The sequence below is a fragment of the Hypomesus transpacificus genome, chromosome 12 (genome assembly GCF_021917145.1).
Source record: "Hypomesus transpacificus isolate Combined female chromosome 12, fHypTra1, whole genome shotgun sequence".
NCBI lineage: Eukaryota > Metazoa > Chordata > Actinopteri > Osmeriformes > Osmeridae > Hypomesus > Hypomesus transpacificus.
This window is the reverse complement of record NC_061071.1, coordinates 1,413,154-1,424,491: the sequence shown is the minus strand read 5'-3', so window position 1 is coordinate 1,424,491 and position 11,338 is coordinate 1,413,154. Positions and strand designations below refer to the sequence as shown.

Genomic DNA, 11,338 nt, shown 5'->3' with positions numbered 1-11,338 from the left:
TTCAATTAAGCATGTTTTAGAACTTTGGAAATGTATTATGTTCTCTGGCCTCTAAATCCTGTCTATCTCTCTTTCTCTCTCTTTAGATTGAATAATAATGATAGTACAGATGTGAACAAAAGGGAACAGTACCAGCTTGTGGTTAGGGTGATACAGTGTCTTATTTACGTTTATTTAGTAATGCTTCGGAGAGCAAATTTCTGCTGATCAAATTTTAGACCAAGTATCCCAGTATCCATATGGCCAATTCAATAACAACCATCAAGCTGATAGAAGATCTCTCCATAATATCAATACGTGTGGAGCTTTACATTCTGTGTTGATCCTTTAGAGGTTTCTGACGTGATGGAATACCGTCTGTCAGACTCCACAATAGAGAAGCTTCCAGATGCTCATTGTGCAGGCTGGCACGGGCTATTGATGGATCAGTGTCATTGTGATAAAATTGGCTGGTTAACTCTTTGACTGCTGATGTCACGTATCAAGACTTAATTTAGAATATAGAAAGATACATCTTAGTATCCAAAGATCTCAGTAACCTATGTAGCCTTGAATAGCAAGCATAATGCACGCGTAAAGGCAGCCGTAGCTTTTGGGAAGGCAAGGTTAAGGTGGAAAGTTATGGAGGGCTCTGCCACTGAGAGCAATATCCGGTGGCCACATTGAGAGTGTTGGATAATCACACAGGTGGATGGTCCCATTCCCTCCCCCACTCCCCCAGAGCAACTTGGACAGCTTACCTTCCCTCCCCCACTCCCCCAGAGCAACTTTGACAGCTTACTTTCCCTCCCCCACTCCCCCAGAGCAACTTTGACAGCTTACCAAACTCCTGAAGCGTTGTGTTGTTCTTTCTCCCACAGGTTTCCAGGCTTCCGTGCATGAGAGAGAGGGAGAAAGAGAGACAGAGAGAGAGAGAGAGAGAGAGAGAGAGAGAGAGAGAGAGAAAGAGAGATAGAGAGAGAAAGAGAGAGAGAACGCGTCAGGGAAGAAAGGCTAGTCTAGCGGCGCGTGTGGAACCTGGAGATGGGCTGCCACGAAGCGCTGTGGCTGCGTCTCGTGCCCGGCCATCGCTACTGTTACTCTGACCATGCATGAGCATACGCAGGGGGGGGGGGGGGGGGGGGGGGGGGTGCCACCCCACACACTCAACACCCCAAAACACACACTCACCCCTCACAAACACCACGCCAAACTAGCCAGACTAGCCCCACACTCTCACCCCTTACACACACACACTCACTCACCACCCCCACACACACTCACCACCCCTCACACACACACTCACCACCACCACTAATACGGAAATAAATAAAACTGTAGAATCTTAGGATGAAGTGGGTTGTTGATCATGTTCATACTATCTGGGTGTAGGTGGTTGTGTTGCCAACTAAATACACTGGCTAACATTCTTTATTTAAAAATAAACAGAAAGAACTGTGTATTGAACTTGACACCAAATCAGTATTACCTTTTAAACAATTTACATTTTTTTTCATTTATTTCAAATTAATCGTAAACTTTTTTATAGGTGGTGTAAATGATGCATATTATGGCAGAATCCAAACTCAAAGTCGTGCCAGAGATTCTTTCATTCCTGTGGCTACTAGGAACCTAAAGGCCGACATCATGATGTTTTATTTATTCATTATTGATATCCTGCCAATGGCCATTACTGTCCCAATTGGACCCTGTCATGGGGTTTGGGGGAAGTTGTGTGTCTATCATGTGTTCTGTGTTGTTTAATTTTGTTGGCATTTGGCGCTGTTCTGTGTTTGTGTAGGGTGATTTCAGGTGGGACATGTGGGACACTTTTTGGTAGAGGCTCCAGGAGACGTACAAAATAACTGTGAACTCGCCCCAGTGGTGTTTCTGTAAATCGTTTTAGGGCTTAGGAACATTTTCATGTTGGAATGAAATGGGAATACACAATATTTTAGAAACTACACAATTTCAAACATAACATGACCCCCTCTCTCACTCAGGCAGCATTTTCAGGTAATGTGGGACAGCTTGTCAGGTAAAGTGGGACAGTCATCGTCTCTCAGCCTAGTCTGCTAATATAATAATAATTAGTTTATATACAACAATGCTAGGTGCAAGGGTGTGGATTTATTTGGTTGTGGGGTTTGACTTATACAATAGGCATAAAGTGTAACTGATTAAACCTTAGTGATCTGCAGTCTATGTGCTAGCAAGCTAGTCCCGCGGCGTTAGCATTTTGTTGGACTAGCGTTAGTGGTCACGCTTCCAAGTCTGAAAGCGCTGGTTCAATGACAGTGTAAGTTGTTATTTAGTTGGGAACTTAAGTGCAGTATGATGCATTGGTATTGAACATTTGAGAACTGTCGAATTAAATAACTTTTATAGCATAAACACAGCATTACTAGATATCCCACTTTACCTGAAGAATGCTGTCCCACATTACCTGACATGATCAGGTAATGTGGGACAGTCACATAAAACGTTTTTTTTCTTCTAACAAAGCATTATTTTAAACATTTTTGTGTGTGTTTCAATCAGCGGTTAAACCCCTTCAATGTGCTGCAATAGTACTCATTGTGACTTAATTTAAATTCCTTTGCCAGCCTTATCATTGAGAAATATTATGTAATATGCCGTTGAACTTTCGATGCGTTTTTTCTGTATAGACCTCTTGTCAAGCCAGATCACGCCTACTCTGATGATGTCAGACAAATAAAAACCGCTGCATAGTGACTAGAAGTGTTGTATTTACGAGTCAAGATCAGCTCTGGTGATTGGATGTCGGTTTTGCACATATTAAATCATCAAAATGCACAACTGTCCCCCTTTACCTGATGTCCCACATTACCTGAACTCACCTATGTGTTTCTGACCCCTGCTGCACACTAATTTCCTTTTGAAGGATAAATAAAGTTGAAGTTGAGTATTGGAATGAAAATGAAATGAAGATGAAATGTTAGACTTGAAGCTATGGAATATTAGTTTCTCGATTGCTTAAACACATTTCTTGAAATTATGCCTCCTTTCCTCAAAACTCCAAACACAAATCCATAACTTCTCACCTAATTTCCCCAAACTGAGTTCTCCACTCAAAGCCATTCAATCAAAAACAAAATGTTTACAGAAAAACATTAAAATCGAAATAAACATTGAAAAAGTGCTGGAAACTACCTCAGTTTTATATACAATATCACAGCCTCCTATCACACACAGCTGCTTTATAAAGAATAATATATATTTAGCTTTGTGTACGTATGTGTGCCTGTCTTATCACAATTCGGCTTTTGTTGCTGGCCTACTTAGACCCAGACCCAGGAAGGACCACTTTCTAAGTTTATAGCCTCTAAAGGAAGACTGCCACCTACGGTCTTCTTCTGACAACCGTCTGGTGGTCCCACCGCTCAAGATTACCCAGTCCCCACACAAGCTCTTCTCCTGTCTGACCTCCCAATGGTGGAATCAACTCCCCACCTCCATCAGAGACACTGACGGTCTCCCCACCTTCAAGAAAAGGCTCAAGACGCACTTGTTCCGGGAGTACAACGGTACTTAGGAATGCTTGGCTGGACCTGATGTTTCCTCCAGGATCACAATGACTGTTACTGAGAGACTTGTTGCTCTTGTTCAAGTTCAAGTTCAAGTCTTTTATTTGTCAGGTACACAGAACAACACAAGGTTAGACTGGGCACTGAAATTCTTAAGACAAGACAACGCAAGCACCTGGCATAACATAACATATAAGTACACAGAACATAATTTACATCTATGCTGAGCTTAAACAAGTGAAACTTCCTAAATATACAGATAGCATTAAATAATCGACTATACTAACCCTAATACTAAAACTTCCTAAATTACAGATAACAATAAATAGTACACTATACTAACTCTAAATGCACATAAAACATGTTTCAACCCTATAACCTATTCTAACCTAAGTGGAGTACAGTACACTAGTGCAAATTTGCAGATCAGTGACTAAGTCTATGACCATACAGGAGCCTGGTGGCGAGGTACAGTGAGGTACAGTAGTGCAATGTTACTGATAGTGCAACCAGTAGCTGTAAGTGACAGTGTATAAGTGACTAGTGTGCAGTAAATCTATGTCCATATCAGTGTCCATTCAGAAGCCTGATGGCCCTTGGGTAGAAACTGTTCAGTCTGCGCGTGCACGACCGGATGCTGCGGTAACGCCTGCCAGAAGGCAACGGGGTAAAGAGACTGAAGGATGGGTGGGAACAGTTTCTTAGAATCCTGCCGGCTTTCCTTAGGCAACGTGTGTGGTAGGTGTCCTGTTGGGCAGGGAGCTTCCTGCCGATGATGAACTCAGCAGAACGGACCACACTTCGTAGGGTCTTGCGGTCCCTGTCTGTGCAGCTCCCATACCACACTGTAATACAACCAGTCAGAATGCTCTCGATAGTGCATTTGTAAAAGTTAGTGAGGATGACTGAGTCCATACCAAACTTCTTCAGTCTCCTCAGGAAGAAGAGGCGCTTACGGGCCGCTTTGACCATCTTGTCCGTGTGAACAGACCAGGTGAGGTAATTGCTGATGTTCACCCCGAGGAACTTGAAGCAGCTGACCTTCTCCACTTCCGAACCATTGATGAGTAGGGGTGCATGTCCTCCTCCTGCCGCCTCTTATAGTCCACAATCATCTCCTTGGTCTTGCTGATGTTAAGAGAGAGGTTATTGTCCTGACACCATGATGTCAGGGTGTCAACCTCCTCTCTGTAGGCTGACTCGTCACTGTCAGAGATGAGGCCCACGATGGTTGTGTCGTCAGCAAACTTAACAAGGAGGTTGGAGCTGTGCGTTGCCACACAGTCGTGAGTGAACAAGGAGAACAGGAGAAGGCTGAGCACACAGCCCTGGGGGGTGCCTGTGTTGGTGATCAGTGTGGATGAGGTGCGGTCACCGATTCTCACCACCTGTGGCCTCCCTGTCAGGAAGTGGAAGATCCATTTGCGGAGGGAGGTGCTTTGTCCGAGGTCCACAAGCTTGGAGACCAGTCTGGAGGGGATGATGGTGTTGAATGCAGAGCTGTAGTCAATGAACAGCATCCTCACATATGTATTCCCCTTGTCCAGGTGGGAGAGAGCGGTGTGCATAGTCAGAGCGATGGCATCGTCTGTAGACCTGTTGGACAGGTATGCAAACTGCATAGGGTCCAGTGTGGGGGGCAGCGAGGAGCAGATGAATGATTTGACTAGCCGCTCGAATCATTCATCTGCTCCTGGCTGCCCCCCTTTTGTTGGTTAGTTGAAACTGACTTACAATTATTGTACTCGCTTTGAAATGTATTGCTTGCTTTTTCCACAGGTACCCCCTTGTGCTTTTGAGGTGCTTGTTGTGCTAGTTGTAACTTGTTTAACTACATGCTCTTATGGTTCTTCCCTTTGGGACTTATTTGGTTTTCACAATGTATGCTTCATGTTTTGGCTACCTGCAATGTTTGGGGCTATCTCGTTGTTATGATCAGTGACCTATGCACTTTTGTAAAGCTCTCTCTTGGAAGTCGCTTTGGATAAAAGCATCTGCTAAATGCATTAATGTAAATGTAAAGCAGCCACCTGTCCCCTTCAAACAACACACACATTCAGTCATTTATTTCATCCCAGTATGGAACATGTGTCTGTTCCTGCATGTGTGTGAACTCATACATACACACGCAACCCTTACCTTGCTGCAGGAAGGAGGGCCAGAGAGGAGCAGGATCTACTGAGGCCAGAGGAGCAAAGCACAGGTGGGGGCGACCAGGTGGGGGCGACCAGGTGGGGGCGACCAGGTGGGGGCGACCAGGTGACGGCGACCAGGTGGGGGCGACCAGGTGGGGGCGACCAGGCGACCAGGTGGGGGCGACCAGGCGACTAGGTGGGGGCGACCAGGTGGGGGTGAGCAACATGCAGATGTACGAGCAGCCTGCCATGACGACGTGAAAACGCTGTTCATGGTGGGTTAGCGAGAGGGGGAGAGAGGAGTGGATAGAAATGAAGGAGGAGAGAAACAGAGAAAGAGAAGGACAAAGGAAGTAGGGAGTACAGCTGAGTGATTAGTCCTGTGCCAACAACATTACAATCTTTTGACTCCCAGCCCACTGGTACTGTCCTGCCCAACCAACTGTCAGCAGAGCACAGGGTTTGGGATAGGTTACAATAGAGTGGACACCAAAAGGTGCTAGAACTGCACCAGGACAGGTTCTGAAGGTATCCTATTTTGCCACTGGTGTGACTTGGACTCAAACCTTGTTTGAATAGTCCAAACCCCAACTCACACCTAAACAATGTAGATGGATAAGTGGCATTACTGTAAGTGGAAAATATGTGTTTTAGATTTTTGGGGAACTGCCCCTTTAAGACGTTACTTTTACATTTACTTTCGACGGAAACGGAAATAGCTTTCCCTGCTGAACGATAAACATTTCGTTCAAACATTGCTACTAGTACTAGCCTTGGCAAACATTCGTCTAACAAGCCCACGACGGAAATATTTTCCAGAAATGGCTCTGGAGTCTAGGATTACGCAAGAAGAGATTAAAAAGGAACCAGAAAAGCCTATTGACCGTGAAAAGGTAGCTAGGAGCTATATATGTCAATACAGAGCGCAAAAACCACGCTCTGTTAGCGAGCGTGCATTTGCTCGCTCGCTCTGTTAGCGAGTTAGCCTAGCTGTCTGGATACTGTTAGATTCAAGAAGGTGCGCACCTCTTCAGTAGCATGAGAAAATGGATGTTCGCTATCACGAGCTTGTAATGATTGGCTCAGGTCTTCCTTGGTCTTGCACATTGCGAACTAACCTAGCCAAACCAAACTAAAAAATCCAATTAGCTATCACGTCTCACACGAATGCAAATATAGTATGGCTAGGTTAGCTTGCTAGCTACATAGCATAGTTAGGTGACTAACGTAGTTAGGTAGGCATGATCGAGCTTGCTTTGCTTACACCCGTTTATCTTACGCTAAATATGTTGTTCATACAGACGTGTCCATTACTGTTGCGGGTATTTACTACAAACAGCGGAAGACACCACCGACCGGACGAATTTGCAAGAGGAAACGTCCCCTCCAGTGAACTGCAAATATACACATGGTGAGAGAAATGATTTAGCTTAAGTTTGTTTGTTACAACTTGGCAGGCGCGTTGGGTGTTTTTAACCCCGGCATTGTGTTGTATGTAGGATGGATGCAACGCTGAAAGAGCTGACCAGCCTCGTGAAGGAGGTGTATCCAGAAGCGCGGAAGAAAGGGACGCACTTTGGATTTGCGATCGTTTATCCAGAGCCTAAAAGACAGAGCTACAGGTAATCTAACACTCACGTGCAGCTACAGATGGCCCACTCTCACGAAGTTGTTTACTTTCCAAAGTTTAAGAAGAAAGCAAACACAGGGCAGCAAGGATAGTCCAACCAGTCATCTGATATTCTGATGCAGTGGTGTTGTGTGTGTGTGTGTACACAGGTAAACAACATCTAACCACCTCAAAGGAAAGGGATTTACTCTAAATCCACCTCCTGAGAAGTGTACTTGCCGTATTCTCACTTGATTCACATTCCTTGTGAAAAAAAAATCCAAAAAGAAAGATGAACTTCACATCGTTCTAGCATGAGTAGTGTCATGAGCACACTCCTGTTTCTAAACCTGAATTGGGTTTTGATCTTTCATTTTATGCATTGGGGTTGTTTAGACACAGTATGCCCACTACTAAGGCACAGCACTACATCAATACTCAGATGGGTATTTAGAAGGATTAGGTGATCTCCTCCAGCAGATGTGGCTTCGTCCCACAGAGTGAAGGACATCGGCAGGTTTAGGGTTGGCCCTCTCCAGCAGACCCCACAGGGTTAGGGTTGGCCCTCTCCAGCAGACCCCACAGGGTTAGGGTTGGCCCTCTCCAGCAGACCCCACAGGGTTAGGGTAAGGGTTAGCCCTCTCCAGCAGACCCCACAGGGTTAGGGTTAGGGTTAGCCCTCTCCAGCAGACCCCACAGGGTTAGGGTTAGCCCTCTCCAGCAGACCCCACAGGGTTAGGGTTGGCCCTCTCCAGCAGACCCCACAGGGTTAGCCCTCTCCAGCAGACCCCACAGGGTTAGGGTTAGGGTTAGCCCTCTCCAGCAGACCCCACAGGGTTAGGGTTAGCCCTCTCCAGCAGACCCCACAGGGTTAGGGTTGGCCCTCTCCAGCAGACCCCACAGGGTTAGCCCTCTCCAGCAGACCCCACAGGGTTAGGGTTAGCCCTCTCCAGCAGACCCCACAGGGTTAGCCCTCTCCAGCAGACCCCACAGGGTTAGGGTTGGCCCTCTCCAGCAGACCCCACAGGGTTAGGGTTGGCCCTCTCCAGCAGACCCCACAGGGTTAGGGTTAGGGTTAGCCCTCTCCAGCAGACCCCACAGGGTTAGGGTTGGCCCTCTCCAGCAGACCCCACAGGGTTAGGGTTGGCCCTCTCAAGCAGACCCCACAGGGTTAGGGTTGGCCCTCTCCAGCAGACCCCACAGGGTTAGGGTTGGCCCTCTCCAGCAGACCCCACAGGGTTAGGGTTGGCCCTCTCCAGCAGACCCCACAGGGTTAGCCCTCTCCAGCAGACCCCACAGGGTTAGGGTTGGCCCTCTCCAGCAGACCCCACAGGGTTAGGGTTAGCCCTCTCCAGCAGACCCCACAGGGTTAGGGTTAGGGTTAGCCCTCTCCAGCAGACCCCACAGGGTTAGGGTTAGCCCTCTCCAGCAGACCCCACAGGGTTAGGGTTGGCCCTCTCCAGCAGACCCCACAGGGTTAGCCCTCTCCAGCAGACCCCACAGGGTTAGGGTTAGCCCTCTCCAGCAGACCCCACAGGGTTAGGGTTAGCCCTCTCCAGCAGACCCCACAGGGTTAGGGTTGGCCCTCTCCAGCAGACCCCACAGGGTTAGGGTTAGCCCTCTTCAGCAGACCCCACAGGGTTAGGGTTGGCCCTCTCCAGCAGACCCCACAGGGTTAGCCCTCTTCAGCAGACCCCACAGGGTTAGGGTTGGCCCTCTCCAGCAGACCCCACAGGGTTAGGGTTGGCCCTCTCCAGCAGACCCCACAGGGTTAGGGTTAGCCCTCTTCAGCAGACCCCACAGGGTTAGGGTTGGCGCTCTCCAGCAGACCCCACAGGGTTAGGGTTTGCCCTCTCCAGCAGACTCCTCACAAGGCTTCTTCCCCCAGGGTGAAGGACATCGGCAGTACCGTGTCTGGCCGGAAGGGGGCAGATGACTCCATGACTCTCCAGTCCCAGCGCTTCCAGATAGGAGATTACCTGGACATCACCATCACCCCTCCTAACAGAGCCCCTCCCCTCAACACACGCATGAGGCCTTTCTAGATGTTCTCCCCCTCTTTCTCCCCCTGTATCTCTCCCCCTCTTTACCCCTCCGCCTCTCTCTTCCCCTCTTTCTCTTGACCTTTCTCGCATACATTTTACACAGTATCTTATACATCTATATTAAACATCTAACTTGCAGACTCTTAGCTTTTCTGACCACATGCTTATGCAGTTGTTTTTGCTTGTAAAATAAAGTTGCCTTTTACAATAAATGGGTCTTTAGTTTGTGCAGGATGCATTTGAAGCCATGGGGTTTTAGATTGTGTCATGGGCTTCCCTGCAGGGGGCAGCAGTAACCAGCCAGATCACTAGACCACACCCACCTGTAAGGGGCAGCAGTAACCAGCCAGATCACTAGACCACACCCACCTGGACAGCAGCAGCTGGCAGTGCAGAAGCAACATTTCCTTTGTCATCATTCAAGTCTTTATAGGACTATTTACCATGACGTCACAACAGTAATAGACGTTCTTCCGGGTGGCAAAAGCCGATGGCACCACTAGTAGCCACTAACCCTAACCCACTAATAGCCGCTACCACTAGTAACTTGCTTGGAAGGGAGACCCACCGTCAGCCGTACCCCGACACAAACAAAATTATTTTTATATCTACCCTCTTATACTACTAAAGTAATTAGTGTATTAATTTGACCTTGTCAATTTGATCACTCTGGCCTTATATGTACTCATGAGAAAACAATAATGTGGCAGAAGGTAAGGTAAGATTTTCTTAACATTTCACAATGTTGTAACTATGTTTACAGTAGCCGGCTGGATCTCTTCTCTGGTCAGGGGAAGCCACTCACATTCTGCCACCTGGAAGTATCTTGGTGCCTATGAAACGCCCCATTGTCAGATGCACAACCCAGGATCAGACGGGCACTGACATTGGCCGGGTTTCCCAGATTCGTTAAGCTCTTCACGCTTAGAGCTTCTTAGGAACGTTTTAAGAGTGTTCTAGAGTGCTCTTAGAACGTTCTTAAGAAGCTCTTAGCGTTAAGAGCTTCTTAACGAATCTGGTAAACCCGGCCATTGTTAGGACAAGACAATGCAAAGCAACCTGGCATAACATGACATATAAGTACTCAGAAGTTTACACCTATGACAAGTTAACGTAAACCTCAAAAATATACAATAGAGTATACAAAACCTATAACCCATGTGATTACCATGAATTTCAACACCTGATGAACCTCTTCAACTTGCTCTTTATAATTCTATTACTGTCTAAAAGTCTAACTATCAAACACTTATACAGTATTCATACAGTATTTCTTATCACTCCCTCTGTTCTAACCTCAACACTTTCCTGAGGGTTGAGTGAAGGTTTGAGTCTGGTTGTCACGACAGGTTATATTTTCATGTGCTTTGAGTCTCACTCTAAATAATGTTATATTCCATGGAGGACTAACTGTGAACTGCTTCTCCAGGCCTGGTTAGCCATTACAGATATGGTAGATTTCTTTAGAGCCCACAGGCAGATCCAGGGATCAGGGCCAGGCAAACCCTGTCATCTGCTAGTCTGGCCTGGATCCAGGTCCTCAGCTCACGACTGGATGCATCCCAGCATGCTCTCTGTCATCAGAAGGCAGTGCTCTTCTTCAGAATATATCTCCAATATAGTAAAAGATATGGGAGAACATGCACTGTGCCTGGTAATACATGGCGCTCCTTGACTCTGACCACTGAAACACTGTTAGAACTGGGCACTTCTGCCCCTTGATTTTCTGCTATACTTTCTATATGCACTATTCTTGTGTTATATGTTAATATTTAAAATGTAAATATAGAAACGTAAAAGGTCTAACCCCATTGTTCCAATCAGTTAATTTGATAGCCAGATGGAGTTGTCTGGTTTACACACTGTAACACCTGAGCAGACCCTCTCTCCCCACAGGAGAGACCAGATCCTCTTTCTAGTAGAGACCAAACCCTCTCTCCCCACAGGAGAGACCAGATCCTCTCTCTAGTAGAGACCAAACCCTCTCTCCCCACAGGAGAGACCAGATCCTCTCTCTAGTAG

General features: G+C 46.9%; 1 protein-coding gene across 1 annotated transcript; it reads left to right on the top strand.

The window, feature by feature from the left end:
- Nucleotides 1–6,367: 6,367 nt before the first annotated feature.
- Nucleotides 6,368–9,528, top strand: LOC124474972 (histone deacetylase complex subunit SAP18-like). Its single transcript, XM_047031454.1, has 4 exons — nt 6,368–6,555; nt 6,964–7,073; nt 7,162–7,284; nt 9,160–9,528. The coding sequence occupies exons 1-4, from the start codon at nt 6,484–6,486 to the stop codon at nt 9,314–9,316; spliced, it is 462 nt and encodes a 153-aa protein (XP_046887410.1). The 5' UTR covers nt 6,368–6,483; the 3' UTR covers nt 9,317–9,528.
- Nucleotides 9,529–11,338: the final 1,810 nt, after the last annotated feature.

Bases quoted from the DNA above. Each gene is read 5' to 3' on its own strand.
- LOC124474972 (XM_047031454.1), top strand. From the start codon at position 6,484: ATGGCTCTGGAGTCTAGGATTACGCAAGAAGAGATTAAAAAGGAACCA. The intron at 6,556-6,963 runs GTAGCTAGGAGC...TTGTTCATACAG, and splicing joins AGCCTATTGACCGTGAAAAG to ACGTGTCCATTACTGTTGCG. The intron at 7,285-9,159 runs GTAATCTAACAC...TTCTTCCCCCAG, and splicing joins CCTAAAAGACAGAGCTACAG to GGTGAAGGACATCGGCAGTA.